The sequence below is a fragment of the Channa argus genome, chromosome 10 (genome assembly GCF_033026475.1).
Source record: "Channa argus isolate prfri chromosome 10, Channa argus male v1.0, whole genome shotgun sequence".
Classification (NCBI taxonomy): Eukaryota; Metazoa; Chordata; class Actinopteri; order Anabantiformes; family Channidae; genus Channa; species Channa argus.
This window is the reverse complement of record NC_090206.1, coordinates 6,189,714-6,210,178: the sequence shown is the minus strand read 5'-3', so window position 1 is coordinate 6,210,178 and position 20,465 is coordinate 6,189,714. Positions and strand designations below refer to the sequence as shown.

At 38.7% G+C, this 20,465-nt stretch overlaps 1 protein-coding gene across 4 annotated transcripts in view; it reads right to left on the bottom strand.

Annotated features, from left to right (window-relative positions):
* The window catches only part of il1rapl2 (interleukin 1 receptor accessory protein-like 2), a 373,161-nt gene that overhangs the window by 29,847 nt on the left and 322,849 nt on the right, over positions 1-20,465 (bottom strand). For all 4 annotated transcript variants that reach the window (XR_010915419.1, XM_067518983.1, XM_067518984.1 and 1 more), the window contains one exon: positions 2,833-2,965. Coding sequence is in view for 3 of the 4 variants with exons in the window: in XM_067518983.1 (XP_067375084.1) it covers positions 2,833-2,965 (133 nt within the window). In the remaining variant the exon portion in view is untranslated. The remainder of the gene's footprint in view (positions 1-2,832; positions 2,966-20,465) is intronic.

The following is a 20,465-nucleotide window of genomic DNA, read 5'->3' as shown; positions in this document are numbered from 1 at the left end:
TGTTATTTGCTGCCTACTATCCTGTGTTATAATGTGGACCCTGTCTTTTGCGGTTTGCTAGCATGTGCTTGGTAAGTACATGGAAAAATGTTGTGACCAGTTTAGGTTAGTAAAAGTAATTTGTATACGTCTAAGGAAAGTATTGTATTACTCATTAGTGAAGTTACAATTGTAGTTGTTTGAGGTTTATCTTGGCAACAGTACAAGTTTATTTATGTGCTAAAAAAATAGAATAGTATGTTCCAGTGAATTTCTTTCCGTTCCATAGTTAATTGTCCCGGCTACACTCATTGATAAAGTATTAAGTTTAGTAACAAACCCCTAACAAACTGTGTCTCTGTACGTCCTACACACTGGACACATTCTTAAAAATGTTTTTGTAATTTAATTAGTAAGATTATTCTGTCTGTTTCCATGGCGTTACCAGCATCTTACTATATCAGCTGTATTAGATTATTCTCTTATCAATGCGATCAACCCAAATGTAATAAGGTGGCACATTTGGGAAATTACTTAAATGGGTTTTAAACTCAAATTAAAAAAACCTTATAAACTATATAAAATATAAATATATAAAATAAACTGGATATGCATAGGCTAATAGTGTGTATAGAAATTATTTATTCAGTGTCAGAAATGTCAAAGACGTAATTTATCTACCATATTAAACTTCAAATAGTCAATGTATAGTCATAGTCAATAAATAGTCATAGTGGGGAGAGTGTTTTTGTTATTAAGCTAATTCTAATGTGACAAAATATATGAAACCATCTTTATTTACTGCAGTATGAGCCAACCAGGGTTTCTTCTGTTTATTGTGTTACATTTACTTGTACTGACGATGTCATTGGTGACATTATATGGCTTCGATGGTTGCCTTTGTAGTTTACCTTTTAAGTTGGATTTAATTGATTTAAAATATTTTGTTTATAAAAAACTAAAGTAATGTATTGTGTGGATGTATTAATGGTAGTACAAGTGTAAAAACCACACTCTTAACTGAAATTACATGTTTTGTTTTAACAGGATGTACCACATTAGTTATTTGAGTTGAGTTGACTAGTAAAAATGTATTTATTTATTTATTTTTTAACTATTTCAGCTGTAGTTTCTCTGTATTTACCTACATTTTTAAATTACCAAGTACAATCTCTAATTTCCACCTATTTAACAATAAAATAAAGGGTAACTAAAAACAATCATGGGGTATTAGGATCATACAGGTTGAACAATACTAAGGTTACTTACATTTATTTTGGAGAAAGAGGTCAACAGAAAATTTAAAACCAAATCTGTCACTTGTGAACATCCAGCACAGCTTACGTTCGAAAGGTCTTGTTTTTTTTTTAAATGCACCGTTTTATTAATTCACAGTAATTTTGAGTTTTCCCTTTGAATACAGTATTGGCTTAAGGAGCTAAGCTGTTGACTTGTTTAATCACTTTTAGTCGAGTAAATACATGGCTGTCATAACCTGTACAATTGATAAAGAGAGCTATGACCCCGAGTGTTCTAACCAGAGTTCATCTTTAATGCATAATGCTGCCACATACAGTAGATGCTGTACTGTAAACCCACAGTACACAGTAATAGTGCTGCTTGCTGATTTTGCACCTGCAGTGGCTAAGTCAGTGCATAGATTAAATATTTCATTAACTGACTGCAGCACTGGAGCAGACTAGTGGACTTTTCACTTTTGCTTAGATGCATGTACTTCTTCAATACTTGTTTGAAAAGGGCATAGTAATGAGAGCAGGTTCATTGTGACTGTGTTTGGTTTCAACAAATAAAATTACAAACAAAAAGTGTATACTGCAAATATGAGCCACCTAACACCACCTACTGGCTTTTTGGGTCTAAGAAGCAGCCCTTGAAATAGCAGCCCCGCATAAGAAGGCAGGCGTCTGTTGAAATTGCTCCCTTTTGGTGGCAAACAGCAAAATGGTGGATACTAGCGCTTACAATGACACCAAAATGGCAACTAGCCTTCACACTATTTCTCACCCAAATACAGTGAAAAACACATTGATTAACATTGTGCAAACATAGCAGCGTTGACTACGCACAAAGTCATCACAGTTAGGTTAAGGGTTGATACTAAATATGTAATGTAGTATGTAATATTGTACGAAGAGTGGGACGAGCACTGGCTCCAAGGCTGATTGGTCTAGATTATCCCTGTGTATTGTCCAATGAAGAAAGCAAACTAGATACTTATTAGCATTCTTATTCCTATAGTATTTAACTGTAAATTAATTAAATGAAACTGTTTTTTTATGAATACTTATATCCATTTTCTTAGGTACCATTTCCAAGTCTCATACCATGACGGTGTGCACAGACATTACTTGTGCGTGAATGTGTGTGCATTCAATTGTGAGTAATTTCCGAATCCGATGCCCCGCAGACAAGTAAGCTTTCCCCAATAGAGCCCACTGTAATTGGTCCCAACAGGGGGGCAAATAAATCCAATTTAACTTTATTATAATTATTCAGAATTTTTTTTATGAAAGTTGAGAAGAAATCTGTCAAAGAGCCCTCAATGAATCATAAATCATGAGGGAGCAAAATGAAATGCTGCCAGTGTGGGGAGTGCAGCTGAAGTGGAGCCTTTTCAGAAATTAATTAACAGAATAGAAAACCCGTAAACGTGAGAGGGGGCAATTGATACCGTCTTGCATTACAAACACATGTACAGTATTTAGCAAATGTGGTTGGTTTCTAACACACTATATATTCAGTGCACTCTAATTTTCCTCTCTACCAGACAGTGATCTGGTGCACTGTACGGAGAGCGAGTGAATTAATATTTAGTCCAGGTGTTATAGTTACCTGACTTCGCTTTCTTTGATGTGTCCTGCTAGTTCTTCAACAAACTTGTCCCCCTTCATCCAATAGATGATGGGCCTTCTGTTTTCTCCGCTGTAGCCGAAAAAGGCCTTGCAGTCTAGACTGAGAGGCATTCCTGCAACACACAACACAACTCGGTCAAAATACAGACCAACAGCAGATGGGCAGCAAAGCTTTCTCCATTCTCACTAAAACATGACTGCTGTATCGGCTGAATGATGCTTGTAGGTGTAGTAGAAGGCCTAATGTCCCCCTCATGAACTAGTGTCAGTCAAATTGCCAAAGCAAATATTGGATGTTTTATGAGGAGTGAAACTGGAACTTCCACCTTGTGTTTGAGAAGTAAGAAAACCCCAGTTCTCAATCCCATCGAGATTTTTTTCATGTTGCAAATAAAAAAGAAATACATAAATAAATTCTGCCTTTGTATGGAGCCTTAGGCAGTATGTCATGTAACTTACTGGGTGTGTTAATATTAGTGGCAGGCTTTTTACAAATCTAATATTTTATCCAATCTTTAATTTTGTAGCAGCCTTTAAAGAATAGTTTCCTGTGAGCCCAGACGTTCGACCGCCACATGGCCCGACACACTTCAACAGAATAGGTGGGTCCTTGAGACAGAGAGGACTAAAGTTTTCTGACAGCAGAGATGAAAAACTGAAAAAACAACTTACAAAAATAGAGTTTTGTGTTTTTTTCTGGATGTAGCTGAAACGTTAAAACACGGTTCTCTGTAAAACTAATTTGTTAATTTAAAATTACAAAAGGTTTCTATATCTGATAGCCTATACTGTGGAGGACAGTGATGTGATGTTGGCTTAGATTGTGGCCACTTTTTTCACTCGGGTTTTTCCTGTTTATCTTATATATCATGTCTCTGACCTGTCATCTGAACCAGATGACCTGAGTCAGGCCAGGTGCAAATTGGGGTGGGTTGTTTGTGCATAAATAACAGTTGGTTGCACATTATTGTTCAAAAAATACCTAACAACACACTGTATCCACATGTGCTCTCACTCACCCTCCTGTAAGACCTTGAAAGCACCACTCTGTGATTACAGCTATCAATAGTGATGGAGTATTAATGAGCATTCTAATGAGTGCTACCTCGTTAGGCAGTCAATTAGCAGATAATTATGATAGACCTCGGTATTATCATAATGATAGCTCTATCAGCAGAGTCAAGAACCAATACCAAATGCTAAATTGTTTGTATATCTCTGTGCTTGTTGCCAGACAAGCACTCGAAAGCTGATCGCATTTACATTTTTAAGCACTTCCTGATACTGACACCATTACGCAGGTGGTTGTGTGCAGCTTGTGCCCTGTGTAAATGCATCATCTGAATTTACCTTTTTCAAAATAGAGCCAAATTAGAGCAGCAAAGGTAAAACCTTCCACTGGCTTGAAAATGAAAGCGTTTCGATATGAAAATTTCAGATTATTATTATTATTATTTATTTTGTTTATGTGTGGTTTCATCACATCGTTCATCCTGATTGATGGAAAAAATGGAGTAGGCAGAAGGCTCTGATGTCTGCCTGTCACTAAGATTTACAACTTCTAACAAGGCGAGTGACAAAATGGACTACGAAGCCTCATACGTCTTGCATGTGTGTGTTGGTGGGCTCCAACAGTGGGAAGTGTTTGCCTTTGTGCTGAGGCAGGCAGCTTCCTGTTGTACCCAAACTCAGACATACACACACTGCAGAGAGTTGTAAAAAAAAAAACACTGGATTAGAGTCAAATTAGTTTAGCTTGATTGTATGTGTGTATCCTTGTGTGTGTGTGTGTGTGTGTGTGTAGGTGCGTGTATGTGTGCTCCAAAGTAATTGATTAGCACCCTGAGGGTGTGTTTGTGTTCTCAGCATGTTATGGTGATTAAAATCATCAACTTTGGTTGCACTTGTGTGGCATGGGGGTGTATGTAGGTTGGTGTTAGGGACTGTGTGTTTGTGTGGATGTGGTTTCTTGTACTTGCTGCATAGTGAGGACTAGAAAAAGTTTTTTCCAAACAGAGTGAGGACATTTCAGGGGGGAAAGTGGGGAAATTTTGGCCAGTCTTCACAACTTCCTGGGCTGTTGCTACTGTTTCAGGGTAAGCAACTTGATTTAGGGGGGTTGGGGTCAGAATTAAGTTTAGATTAGAGTTAGAGTAAAGGCTCAGAGCTGCATTATGTCAAGGAGTATCTTCACAAAATACACATTTGTGTGTGCGTGTCCAGCAATCAGAAAACAAGCTCTTAAATTTCTTCATTATATACTTTGAGTCATCATTTCCATGTGGGGCTTAGTAGGAAGGTGCTTTTAAGGATTCCAGTGAAAGACTGGTGCTGCATCGCTGTCATCAGTATCAAGGACTTCATACAAATGATTGATGGAAGCTTTCGCAAGTTGGTGCATCGTCACTTCACACCACTGCTGAGTGCGATCACACTGAGATTCTGTTTCCTTCGGCGTGAACAATACTAGAAGAAGTCAGCCTGCCCAACCACAAGTGAGTTTGCAAACAAAGCCACATGACTTATAAGATAAGCTGATCTGATTTTAGTCTTAACTTTCCTCCAGCCTGGCAGACATGTCCGGGACCCTTAAAGTATTTTCACAGACATTCATAAAGTATAGACGCGCATAAAAAAACAGTATCGGATTAGTTCTCACCAGAATTAAACAAACATTCAGCATGACTGGGAAAATGTGATTGTTGTTCAGTGGATGTCAATTTTGATGTTTATAGTGTTTAACACCAGTTTCATTTAATTCAAAATATTAATTAATTATACAACACACAAGGCAGGTAACAAAAAAGAAATAGCACAGTGTGACACGACATATCGTGAAGACTTGCCTTTAATATACTGCACTGTTAGCTAAATATATATTTCAGGAGCATCTCCTGAAATCGGGACCCTCTGCCAGCAGACATCTCTTGACAGCGCACCATGAAGCCTAGTGGCATTCTAGACCTTTGTTATCATGAAAAATATCTTAAACACTGGTTTATGTTTGTGAAACCATCACGGTTAATGTAAAACTTTTTCTTTGGGACTGTTTTAATTCTCACGATTATACCAGGAAGCTGGATTGTCAGTTCATCTTGACATCTGGCTACAGTTTTATTGTTTGGAATCTGAATTCACAAAATTTAAGTAGACAATGTTAGATGCGAGGTCCTCGTGTGTATTGATTATTGCTATTGATTAACAAATGTACTTTGAACTGCCTTTGTTCTTTGATTTAGTTTACCACACTAGTTGTCTCTCTAGAGCAGCATTGATGTAGTTAAATATCTTCCAGTGTGAAGTAATTTGTAGCTTCCAAGCTATGTTTTTAAAATAGCTTCCACAACACTGAAGGTTAGAGACTAGCTGGTGAACATAATGGAGCATTTAGCAGCTAAAAAGCCACATCACTCCCTCAGAACTTGGAGGTACAATCAGAGCCAAATCGGAATAATTATTGGGCTTCCATTCGACACACAGCCAGAAACATGAGTCCAAATTAATGGAAATGCTTCTCAGTATCTGCTGTCATGATGTGATTTAAAATGCCGTAAGAACCAACCCCATAGCTGTAATTTTTCAGCTATACATATTGCTTGGCAGGAAGTTCATTTGATTTTTGAATAATGTTGGAATTTGTAGAAAATGCATTTCAGTTGCTTCAGAATCTTGAGGGTGGTAATTATTGGAGCTAAAAAAAGAAAAAGAAAAAACAGACGCTAATGCTAAAAATAAAAACAGCTATTGAATAGTTTATGTTGTGACCTGTTGTGTTAACGTCAACATGTGCAATGAGATTCATCACTTTAAAGGTTTTTCTTATACATATTTAATGCTTAGGATATTTAATGAACAGCTGATTAGTTCCTAAAACAAAAATTCATTCAGCACCAAAATTCACACACTTCAAAATCACATTTTTAAAATTAGTATCAAAACCTTAAAAGAACGTAACCTGATCGTATTTCTATCAATGGTTTTAACAACAAGATCCCATATTCCTGGAGAAACTGATGATGGTTCATACGCACATGGAGGAGGGAAACTCATAGAGTCTGTGTCCTTTGCTTCTTGGTCTGTAGCTACCATTCACATCATTAGTCTGTCCCACTCGTCCCTGCTCTCCTCTTCTGCTTTTCACTCATCACAAAAATAGATTCTCTCTCAGCTCTCCAAGCCTCCCCGTCTTTTCTCTTTTTCCATTCCTCTCTTCTGCTATTATTCCCCATTGATGTCTGCACGGCCTTATTCTTCTCCCCTGAACCTTTCATTTGTCTTTGTGCTCTCTACATCTTTCAGGCCTCTCAGAGGATTGATATTTTCATAATGTTTAATTTTTAACATATTTCATTATTCTAAAAATAGTTTCACTTAAGCTTGTCTTCTCTTCTTCCTTTTGATCATATTTGCGACATATGGAACGGGAAAATGTCCCTGTATACATTTAATACTTTGCAAACACACAGTGTTCTTTTTTGCAGGAATGTCTTTAACACCTCCACATCATCGACAGCCCGTCTCTCATTGCACTGAGGGATATTTTAATTGTGCGCATTTGAATCTGATTTTCACTCATGAAAGTCTTGACTGTGTTTCATGATTTACTCTTTATTTTTATTCTTTAAACGCTTACACACAAACCAGTGGTTTTAATTTTTTAGTGGTAGACTGGGGTCTGTCTGAGAAAAATTAATGCTGACCATGATTGACAAGTGTCAGAACACAGTGCTGTAAAGATGTGCGAGATTGTCCTTTTATGTGGAGGGGTAACAACAATTTTCTCTAAAGCAACTTGATACTGGCAAAAGCGACAAGAGATTATTAAATAGATAAAAAAAATAATATAATAATATTTTCTATATTCTATATAATATTAAACATTTTAAATAATACAACAAACACCAAACCAAGCAACAAAGTGACAACTCTTCTGATTAAAATAGGCTAAATGACTAATCACAACACTCAAGACATGCAATGCTAATTATGGGAAACACTTTAGTTTTTAGTACATAGTAGTTTGAAATATCACTATGATCCAATTATTCCTAATCTCTTTTAACAAGTCAGTCTGTGCCGATCCATCATCTTAAACCTGTCCCAGTTGTCATTGAGAGAGATGGGGTACACGCTGGACAGGTCTCCGCTTTCTCCACTCACCTCTGGGCAATTTAGAGTCCAATAATTTACAAGAATTGAAATTTTCCATAACCACTCTGACACTGACCGGTGGACATTTGTTTTTTTTTTAATAAATGTATTATGTATAATATTCTGTTGAATTAAAGCATCTAAAGCGAAAGATGTACCACCAATGTAAATATGGTCACATACTGAGGCGTCCAGTCAGTGTGACACACTGACCCAAGGTATAAAACGTGCTCATTTGCAGCAACCTACGTGTGTCCTATTGCATTTTATGTCTCATCCTCATGTACAGTACTGTATGACACTGCTGTTTTCAGAGGGTTTCACTGTATGTGGACATTTGCGTACATAGACTGTGCTGCAGATGCGTTTGATGGAGTGCACATTAAACTACATGGTCCAATGGCTATTAGGACATGTCAGTAAGGAGGAAATTGATAATACAAGCAAATTGATTTTGAAATAGCACAGGGAAATGAGAAAAACTTTTTTTTTTTTTTCAGTAACCCAGCAAACACTAACTGCATGTGAGAAGGAAATAAGTATAAAGCAGATAGCACCCAGGTGAAGGATTGCAGGAGAGAAGTAGGACAGTGCTTAATGAGGGAAATGAATCACAGGAAACTGGTTTTACACACATAAACACACACTGCATGAATAGTACATAAGTTGACTTGACAAGTATGTATAAAACAAAGTCCTAAATTAATTGACATTGATATATTTTTATATTTCTCGTCAGCTGTGATTTAGCCCCTTCATTAAACCTTGGCCTACTTTTCGCTAAGACTAACGTTAAATAAAGGTTAGTGAATTGAATTGTCCCTTTTCCCTGGAAATCCAGAGGTGCCAGGGGAACATTGTAGCCACTCACAGTAGTTCAAGCCTCACAATGTATATTAATTCATATAATGCAAGGTTCATACAAAACCTTATTCTTTTTAAATGGGTGGCCAAAATATTTGAACCACTTCCTGTAATGCACTTCAATACAACTCTACTAACCACTATGACCTCAGTGATAAACACATAATGGAATTATCACCTGACAGTTTCATCCTAAAACTTAAGAAATGATAACCTTGTAAAAGTAGAAATCGCGGCAGAGCCACTGCATTGGATTGCATCAAATTACACAGGTGGTCATAATCTTATACCTGATCGGTGTTTATTGTGCTATATTGGGTTTCTGACATGCTTAGAGCTCACTGATGAGGATCAGGGAGCTCGGGGTCTCAGTAAGAGAGAGGAGGCATAACGAAGCATTTCCTGAGAGTAACGATAACTCCAACTTGGAAGAATCAGGGTATTTGAGGAGCTGTGCCATTTGAGCACATGGTCTCTCTGCAAATTTGTATCCTAAGGGGTAGGGTCAATAAATCTGTACGAAGCAGAGGAGATGAATTAAGGACACTACAGTTTCTGTCAAAACAGTATATAAATGTCTTTGAATATCAACAACTATTTATAACTATCAGAGTGAACCTGGAGTTGACTACTAGCTTGAATATCCTGTTTGCATGAAGCCTGTAGGGACTAAGAGTCCTAACAAGAGGCACCCTGTTAGGGCTGTAATCTGACTGATGAGGCCTCTGCCTCTCTTTGCCTCATGTCTACTGCTGCTATTTCATGCATATTTGTTGCAGAAAAAATAAAAAGAGCCACTTTTGACATCTAGTTGCAGCTAGGCATTGGTTGCATAAGCACATTGTTGAATTTTTGCAGCAGCATGCTCCAGTGACATGGACTTAGCCAACGCACTGATCCTTTTTACTTATGGCTGTTGCTTATTGTTGCTGTGCTGCAGAGTTATATTCTTTCGAGCTGCAGGGAGACTGGAAAGAAACGCTACTGGAGTAATAATAATAATTCTACAAAGCTCTTTTAGAGTCAATTTATAAGCACAAATGAATATACATTTTAGCTAAACCTTGTCCTATACCAGTGGTTCTCAGCCTAGAGGTCTGGACCTCAAGGGGGCTCATAAAATAGATTTGGAAGAACTGAGATGAGAGAAAAGAAAAAAAAAACAAACAAACATGGCTACTAAATGGTTTACTTTATTGGTTATTGTCTAATACGTCCTACTACAAGCTACTGTCCTCACTTAAAAATACCCTTTACTACAACCCTTATTTCCATTTTATTGTTAGATGATCTCTAGTGTCATAGCTGACACCCAATTGAACGCATTATAAAATGACAACATGGGTTGCAGAACACTGTTAATTCACAAAAGAGCATCTTATCATTACATCTCTACTAACTAGTGTTAACTAACTAGAGATATTGCCCTGCAAGACAATTCTACAAGCCATGACCCACACGTGAAGCTAGTGACACCACAATAAATGGTTTACCTGAAATCATCCAGTGTTACCAGTAATTAAAGTAGAGAGTTGTGAAGCTGGACAAGCTGCAGGCTCTGAAAGCATTTCCCCCCCTTGATCATTATAAGCATAGACTGATTACTGTTTCCCCTCTAAAAACAGTTTATAAAACATTTACTAAACATCCTGTCTGCCATTGGTTACAAACTATATGTTGCCTATGTTACTTTCAAGATACTTTACTTCTTACCTAATATGATGCAGAGTATAGTGTGAGTGTAAGGGACTGGTCTTAAGGTTGGACCCAAATGGGGGCTTGACACAACAGCTCAGTTAAATAAAGTTTACTATAAAATAATAGTTGGCAAAGCTGGATGGAGATGTAGTGAATCCTCCAACTTGCGAAGTGATGCTGAACTCCCGTTAGAGTGAGTGGGGAGACAAGCAAAGTCTGGAGGAGGGGCAGGGGTCTTATGGGGAAGAGTGGAGTATGGTCCTGGCAGTGTAGATAGAGCTGGGAGGATGAGTAGCTTGAAGAAAGGGTAGGGAAACAGTGTGAGAAGTGTCCACTGGGGAGGATGTAGTGGTCTGGATCCGTAAAAGAGACAGGCCTGGTCGTGAGTGTGTGGAACGTAGCCGAATCTTCAATCCTCGACGTGAAAAGAATTCCAAAAACCTCTCAGTGACACAATATCAAAAAACTCCAAAATCCCACTGATGACACAATATCCAAACACACAAGGTGCACTAGACCAAGAAGGGTCCCTCAGCTCTGGGCTCCATAATTTCCTTTCAGTACTTTAATTGGGTTCTTAACACTGGCATCCATGAGAATCCTGTAGTGCATATTTACTTGGTATTACTTGATACAGACACTCGTCTGAGCTCCTTATAAAGTAGTAGGCAGATAATCACGTGGCTTGGTAAAAAAAACGTGTGCATGGCCCGATAAAAGTAAATCATCTCCCTATAATGATGTGGTTATTTTGATTCCCTGACGAGTGGCAGGCAGAGTCAACTCAATAAATGTAGCGTGGTCCCAACCATAGGTAGAAATGATGAACTCACTAGTGAGGGACCTGAGGAGGCACATGAGCAGTAGTGAGAGCAGGTGAAAGCTGATTACCGGTGACTAGTGAAGCAGAGTGAATGTGAAGGGAGCAGGAACAGGACGTGAATGCAAAATAAAAGTCTGAAGGAGGAAGTGAAATTAGTCAATACCGTCTCAAATGTCCTTGTTTACCTCCGAGCTAAGTCAGCGCTGTCCTTAGTAGGAGCCTAACAAATGGGACAGTCTACCATAAAAGGTGTGTGTGGCTGAAAGCAGTGAACAGGGGGATCAAGTTCAGTAGAGACCAAGGTCATCTATGCACCACACTCACACACAGCAGAGGGAAATATAATCTAAATATGAAACATACACTGTCCATCTGCTTGTCTCCCCCTGTTTGTCTTCACTTTGCCAACACACACGCACATGTCCACATACACACTTCAACAGAAATCTATGATACATCTGTTCATCTGCTCATGTAAAAGCACACAGTGTAAGACCTCTAGGTGGTTTTGAGAACTGTGTGTGTGTGTAACTGTGAACCAGGTATGGGGCGTATGGGGGTCGTCTTGGTAACAGCTGAGTTTTCGGTCTTGGGCTCCAAGGGAGCGCAGCTGCACATGGCAACACAGATGGTGTCTCACACACACGTGTACGAGCATGCACACACAGACACACACACACACACACACACACACACACACACACACGCACCGAGGCCAAATACTTAAACCCACACTCACACTCTCAGGCCAAACACACACGTTGACACAAACACACCCACGTGTCACTAAGTGGGCAGCTCAGCTGTAACCTGGGTGGCTGTTCACTCTCTCATTTAATCTATTTACAGATATCCTGCCTCGAACAAATTATTCCATTTTCATTTGGAATCTTTGCTATTATGAGAGAAGCTGCGGATGCGGCACTGATGCTCTCCCAAAATCCTACCCTTTGTGCCAACTACAGTTTTTGGGATTTAAATACTAATCACTGAATTAATTCGCTTTCTATCTTTGTTGCCAAGTGGTCATTGCTTTGTTGCTTTTGTGCAATTTTACGTTACCTCAATGCTCCGCATCCTTTGTATCCGAGGATTTCGATTAAAGACCAACACAATACCATAAAATCAGTGGGTTCTGTGCACAGCATGTTTCATGTAGTCTTAGCTTAGTCTAAAAGTAAAGAAATTTGACACGTGCGAAAATATGGATGTTTACTTGCTGAGAGTAAATTATTCAATGGCCAGTTGCCCTCACGTGGAAGTATTTTACAGCGGAACAGCTTCCATGTTTCCTCCAAATTGCCATTGGTTAAATCCAACAATAAATAGTTTCTAGTCACAGGTAATGTCCATCAGTGAGTGATGTGTGATACTCCAAGATTTGGGATTGATCCGATACCAAGTAAATACAGGGCCAGTATTGCCGATACTAATATCAATACCGATACTTTTTAAATAATTAAGGTGGATGCATCATCAAATATTTATATCTGAATGAATTTTCTAAATTAGAAATATCAAATGCCTGCTTGAACAAGTTTGGATGTGGACAGCTTATGGGCCATAACAGCAAAGGCCCTGTCACCTCAACACTTTGACCAAGATCTGGAGACAACTAGAAAGCACTGATGAGTTGACCTAAGACTGTGTGATTTGCCACATGAATAGTAACCAGATCAGCCAAATAAGATGGTGCCAGACCATTAAGGGTTTTCATTCTGCACCAACTGTAGCTGCTTTAATATGGAATTGATTCATGAGTTTTCAGAGCTTTTAGCTGGCATCATCCCTAAATATGAAAAACTTTTAATCTGTGGGAATTTTAACATTCATGTTTGTTATTCTTCTAATCGATTAGCAAATTATTTTAAAAATGTATTAGACCCTTTTGACTTCACGCAGGCCGTACAGAGACCCACACATCAGCACGGACATACTCTGGATCTTTGTGTCTCTTCACGACATTTGTGAGTCATTTTTGATCACTTTCCCGCATTATTTGAGATTACAGTCACCCCCCCCCCCCCCCCAATCTGTGTGCAAACCCCAGACCCCTGCCTGTTACTTCATCAACTGCTTGCTTTGCTGCTGCTTTCACAGTCACTGAGATTTATGCCACAGGGTGGTTGGTTTTTCACTCATGCCCAGAGGATGTTATCTCTTTTTTTAATTCCACCTGCGCTGCTATTCTGGACTCTGTTGCCCCCTGTAAGGCACAAATCTTCAAAATCAAGAATAGAACCTTGGCTGAATGACACCACATGCACTCTCAGGCAGCGCTGCAGGCAAGCTGAACGACGGTGGAAGAAGGACAAATTAAATGTATCTCCGGGTATTCTGAGGGACTTTTTGTTTGACTGTGAGAAGGCTGTGAAATTTCAATATTTAATAAATTCTGTAATTAATCCGTGCGCTTCTGTGCTGACAGATGTACCAGGAGCTACCTGTGTTAAGTTTCTTAATCATTTTATTGAGAAATTAGCCACAGTTAGACAGGATAGTATTACTCTTTACTTGTCTGCTACCCCCACATGCTCTGTTGTATTTGAGCAGTCTGAGCCTATTTCTCTCCTAGCTTTTACTGAGATGGTGAGGCAGATGAATCCTACTCATTGTCCTTTGGATATTGTTCCAGCTAAGGTTTTAAAAAAGCTTTTTTTTTATTAACGACTGTTTTAGCTCAGGAGTTGTACCAGATGTTGTTCAAACGTTTTAGAAAAGGTTGTTTTTAATTACAGTATTTTCTGGAAGATTTTGAGAAATACCAATCTGGCTTTAGATCTAGATATACAGATGTAGCCCTTTGAAGTGTCAGGAATGCAGGGCTTAATTCAGAAAAAGGCTCATTACACCACCAGGTGTTGCAAGGTGTCGTCCTCGTCATCAGTCCACAGTACTGAATCCTACTGTCTGTAGATGCACTGACAACTTCTTGGTGAAAACTAGTTTTAAATGTCATCTATCACACAGCTGCTGTCATGACCGTGTGTTTATGTTGACTTTGTCAGATGATGTGATGGACATAAGATTTCCTATAGATTGTGTCTCTGTCTCTTTAACGTGGAGTCTCGTGTAGTTTTCAGGGAGGAGCTAAGACAGACTCTGGGTGGTCAGGAGGTGCTTCCAGATGACTGGACCACTACAGCTAATTTGATCAGGGAGACAGGTAGGAGTATAAATATTCAGAAAAAAAAATATTTAAAGAAACAAGAAAAAACTATTAAAGGACACGAATGAAAAGGAGACATCTGAAGAGGACATATTACAATCAATACCCACACAGCAGCAGCTTTTCCAAAATTCATTGCAAAATTCCACAGAATCACTATCAGCAGTAAGAAGTGCAGGAACAACAACTGAGTTGATTGTTCTAAATAAAATTCGGGGATTGTGCATGTGATCATTATTAACCCTTGGTAAAAACTTGTGGTGTCTTTTATCCAGCTTCCAGACTTTACGTCTCAGTAATATCCGAACAAATAGACTGAAACAAAATAACAAAATCATCTGGACTCAACAGGTGTGGTTCACCAGGAACACGTAATGGTGATGACACAAACGCAAATGAAGAAGCATCACCTGTCTGTGAAGATATAGGACGGAAACAACGGACTGGCAGACATGACACAGTATGTGGAAAACTGCGGAAATAAATGCTCCCAAGTGCCATAACTTTTGGACAGCAGTCTGGAGTGAGCGAAAGCCAACTGCACGCACACATCTCCACATCAAATTACACACAAATGGCATCTGTCCAAATTCTAAAAGCAACTGAATATTTTGACAACTTTTGAGAAATTCTTAGAACATTTAAAAAGCAAGCATCAACTTCAACAGTTAAAAGAAACTACTGATTTGGAGTAGTTTCATAATAAATCTTTTCATTGATGCAAAGCCAATATTTACCACGTGAACAGGGATATTAAATCCTCAGAGAGCCCTGTGGAGAATTTCAATATTATTTGACATTACAATCCTGCTTGAGAGACTGGATATTATTTGATAAATATGAGACGGAGAATCACTTCTGAAAATGCTAAGGTTCAATTTCCTGTCTAACAGGAAATGAAGCTGCCACAAAGTTGGAAAGAGACATATTTGATTATTCTGAATAAACTAAATATTTTCTCTTTTGCTTTCCTCTGTGTCTTTGTTTCTGCTTCACCATATCTGACTTTATCTCGATTCTTAGCTTTTGCTTCTGCTCCTATTTATATCCTGAAACACACACACACACACACACACACACACACACACACACACACACACACACACACACACACACACACACACACACACACACACACACACACACACACACACACACACACACACACACACACACACACACACACACACACACAGGCATATTCATACCACCCAAGGTGATTCCCACACAATTAATAACTCTCCCAGGAAAGTAATAAAAGAAAATTCAGCCTCTCTCTTTGTCCATATTTGGCCATTTCCTGACAGTTCTAATTAATCAAGTCCTTTATTCTCCTATAGCTGACATTTGATTGGCTGGGGGGCTGGCCTCGTTAAGAACAGTTTTAAATTAACAGATGAAATTAGATTGGAGATTACAGCAGATGCGCTTGACGAGGTTAATTAAATGACCAGTCACGGGGGCCTTGTTTTAAATCCAACCTCAGTGAAAGATTCCGAGCTGATTTAGTCTCTTACAACTGAAGTTTTTGTCTGCTCCCAATTTTCCACTTTGGAAAACACAGGAACATCAGTGTGTCACATATGAGCTGTGAGCTCAGGTTGCTCTGCTGGATTCATTTTACATTTGGCAACATCTGTACTGGATCAGACACTTGATAATAACTTTGATTTTTTTTTTTTATGACATAAAAAAGAAAGGTTTTAACTACAGAATTCAAACTATCATTCAAACTATCAGTGGTTTTGAGTATCCCTGCACCAAAATACAAAAATCCAAAACAGAAAAATTAAAAGGCAAGCAACACTTTGCAACTGCATTGTATTTTCTGTAAACATAATGGGGATACGTTGATACTGAAAATAATAATAAAATGTTCCCAGACAATCTAGCAAAATATTGAGTATTGCAGCACAACATCCAGTCTGACAAAAGCAACGTCCATGTCTAACTTTAACAAATGTTTTCTAGACCACACACTGCACAAACTAACATATTTCATATGTTCATTAGTCTTGGTTAGCACACGCACACACAAACAAACACGAATCAGTGCACGTTAAAGGAGATGTTTGCAACAGGTATACTTAGGTAGAATTATTCTATAACTCAAGTAATGATTAGATAGTTATGTAACAATACTCCACAATAAACCGCGAGCATGGTTAGATTCACAAGTACAGTTACATGTTTGGCCACACATCGGTCTGTGGAATCAAACACATCAAACACGGGTGCCTCGTTCTGTATACTCACCATCCACTTTGTACATTTTCAGTGACTGTTGCACTTCGCTTTGGCCACTGGATTAAGTTTCCAACAAAAACATAATTGTGTTTGCATAATTGCAGAGGAATGTAATTTTAGGATACACCGTTGCAACACTACATTTAATCATTTAGCAGACGCTTTTATCCAAAGCGACTTACAAAACTGATATATTATAACATTACTATTGGTGCTAACATGTTGGCAAACACTTACTTTGTATGTTGATTGTAACAGTGATAATATCAGGGCCTTTTCAATAAAATATCTGTTTGCTGTTTTGCTCAAAATCAAACCAATGACGAAATTTCTGCTAAAATCTGCTAAAACAACAACTCATCTGTTTTAGGAAGAACAGAATGATCTGATGGTTTTTCACCACAAGCAAAGCATTTGAAATGTCATATACAAATACACAATTGAAAACAATATAGCAGACACTGATTCCAGTCTGACCCAAAGAAAGGTCACCCTGGACTAGTGCATGTGGCAACACATGTAGGTGTTTCAAGTGATTCTGTATAAATATAATCTTATGTATAAACAGGGTGGGCTAAAACATCCGACACTTCTGTGGGTCCAAAATTATTATAATATCAAACATATCCTTCTCATCAACAACATATAATCTTTACAAAGATAAAAGCCAGTGCATGGTTGTTGCTTTGGATCCCTTTAGATTATGCAAGTGCATCTAATGAACTGGTAACTCAATATATATAGCCGGAGTTTCTAATTCATGTTTAGATTTTTGATACTACTTGCTACTACGTTTGATATTACTTGCTTATATTACATTACATCTGTGCCTCTATGTGTATGTTGCAACACGGACACCAGCAAACACACACCAGAAAACGCTGGAAATAAGGACAAAAATGAGCTTATGGTTTTAGTCTTTAGGGTGGTTTGCTGGGAGCTGTAAGAAGAAACAAGAATCAGGAGGAGAAGTAAAACAAAGGAGAGAGAGAGAAGAAAAAGCAAGTGAGCCCACATGAGGTTAGGAGTGCTAATAGTTTTGGTCTCAGTGGTGGGTATGTGTGAGTATTCGGGGGGCGGGGGGGGCTTCATGACAGAACTGGGTGGCAGGTGATGGCTGACTGACAACTGTTACCCGAGGGTCTCAAAACATCAGAGTGTTCCACTTTTGCAGCTTAGGTCCAGCAGTTAACAAAGTCAACTAATTAAAAAAAAAAGGATTTCATGGAAATTTTTATTTGATTCCTGAATCGTTGGAGTCATCGGAGGTTTGGACGATTTTAAATCTGAATGTGCTTTCAGGCTGTTTGTGTTTGTGCAAGTGCAGGTAGGGAACAAAGAAATGCATTGGGCTGCTTTTGGTTATAGTAATTTCTTTTTATGTATCATTTTTGCTTAAATGAAACCCTTTTATACAAAAGATCTAAAACAAAATCCACAATCAAGATGTTCAGGATTGTATTCGCCAAATTGTCCATTTACAGTTTGTACACTTTCCTTTGGTTCAGTTTGCCTTCTGCAAAAAACATTCATCCCCAAAGGAATCACTGTGCTTATTTTCACAAACATTCTGATTATTCATTAGTGTATATTCCCTATATTGCTCTGTTCTGTTCTCATGACATGTCTCACTGATGGGGACTTTCAAGCTGCTGAATCTGCTTAAAATCCAACAACTAGTGCGACAGACACTCACTTGATGACCCGAAATGGGCTGACGGCCAACTGTTAGCTTGGTGTCTCACTGCTTTAAAGACAGAGGAGTTGTACAGAATATGAAACCCACTAAGGCACAAAGTTGATCCGTGATTTTAGCCTGTGTACAGTACACAAAAAATTGAATGGATTTGATTCTAAGTTTGGCCATTTTGACTACAGATCATGCCAACAATGCTTTTGAGATTAAACATTAGTTAAAAGTGGTATTAGTTAAGTACAATACTACAGAATATACAGCTAGCGTGGTTAGCTCCAGAACCACAGCTGCATGCAGTTGCCAGGCCCAGGAGCATCATTGCCCTTCAAAGTTTGACAGAAACTTGCCGTGTATCAGTGTCTTGAGGTCACAAAACCCCCCTTTTAGGTCAGCTGAGATGATGAGTGTGAGTTAGCGACCCCCTAACCTCTCTTACACATCTAAAAGTGATAGAAACAAACTGGTCCACTTAGGATCTATCTTTAGGTTCCCTCCTATTGCTCCTGCTCCCACAGCTGTTAAAGGTGTGAAAATGTTAAGTGGGGGTAAAGAAGGTCCTGCCCTCCGAGACCAAACACACACAAACAGATGCACAGGCTTGCACGCTTAATAAACTCATGTATAGATGGACAGGACTAGATGGAGAAGTGTACTGTACTATCTAATTCTGTCACACACATAAAGTACTCACATGTACCAGAGTTGTACAAAAGAGTTTTCTTTTGAATAAAAAGTTTTATTTTATTGCATGATCCACAACATAAAATAATTCCATCCACCCACCCACCCATTGTCTGTAACCGCTTTAATGTGTAGGGTCGCGGGGTGGACCTGGACAGGTGGGCTAGTCTGTACATAAAATAATTCTTAAATTAATTTTAATCATCTAGTGTTTTAGTTAGTGGCTGGAGGTCTGAAATTAACCAAGGAAAGACTTTGAGAAACTTTGTGGAAAGAAAAGGATTATTAGGGGATTATACAAGTAAGTAACTATACCCCAACAAGAAAATGGGCTTTTAAGCTTGGTTTACACATTTGTGGCATTACAACGTGATTTGCAGTAAATCTTCCCCAGAGCTTGAGCTGACTGTGGAAAAAAAACATATTTTGGGTTCTAAAAGCCCTCAGTTTGAAAGAGAAGCGAGAAAAGAGAAGCAAAATTGTAAAAAAAGTGCTTTATAAGTGGCCATTTACCAGAGTTACTTAAAGCTGAGCTCATTCACTATACAGTCAGGTTTTCAGTGGAACAAAATAAGTGAAATGTGTCCTTGGCCAGCAGCCAGCTCCTTCTTACACACATTATTCTCAGTTAGACAATGAGATTAGTTGGGCGGCTGCAGCTCAGTTGACAGTTGACGGACCACAGGGTCAGTGGTTTGATCCCCGGTCCTGGCTAAATGTCCAATTGTCTCGCAGTGTATATACAGTGTTCAGTGCTGGTCCCAAGCCCAGTATAAATTGGGGAGGGTTGCATCAAAAAGGGCATCCAGGGTAAAAAAGAAACTGTGCCAAATCAACAAGCGGACAATGATCTACTGTGGCGAATCTAAACTCGCGGCCGAAAGGATGAGGATAAGCAGAAAAGACAAAAAAAATAAAAAAAAAGACAATGTGTGAGAATAAGGTACATTTGATCAGATCACTAAATCTGCCCCCACACAATAGCCACTGTAGTGGACCAATGAGAGAACAGTTGCTCTGACAGCATAAGGCAAACTGGAAAAGGATAAAAGGTAACAGTGCTGAAAGCAAGAGTGAATGCGTTCATATGCTTATAGAAAACCAGAGCAGATGCCAGTTCTACTAGCAACTACCTGTCCAACCACTGTCTGTACAGGAAGTTATCAGCTATGACAGATTCCCTCCCTTCTTACTGAGCTGCAGCAACTTGTGCTTAGCAAGAACATCTGTGCACCCAGAGAGAGCTTCCTCCTCTCTGCATTCATTTAGACCAACCTACACTGG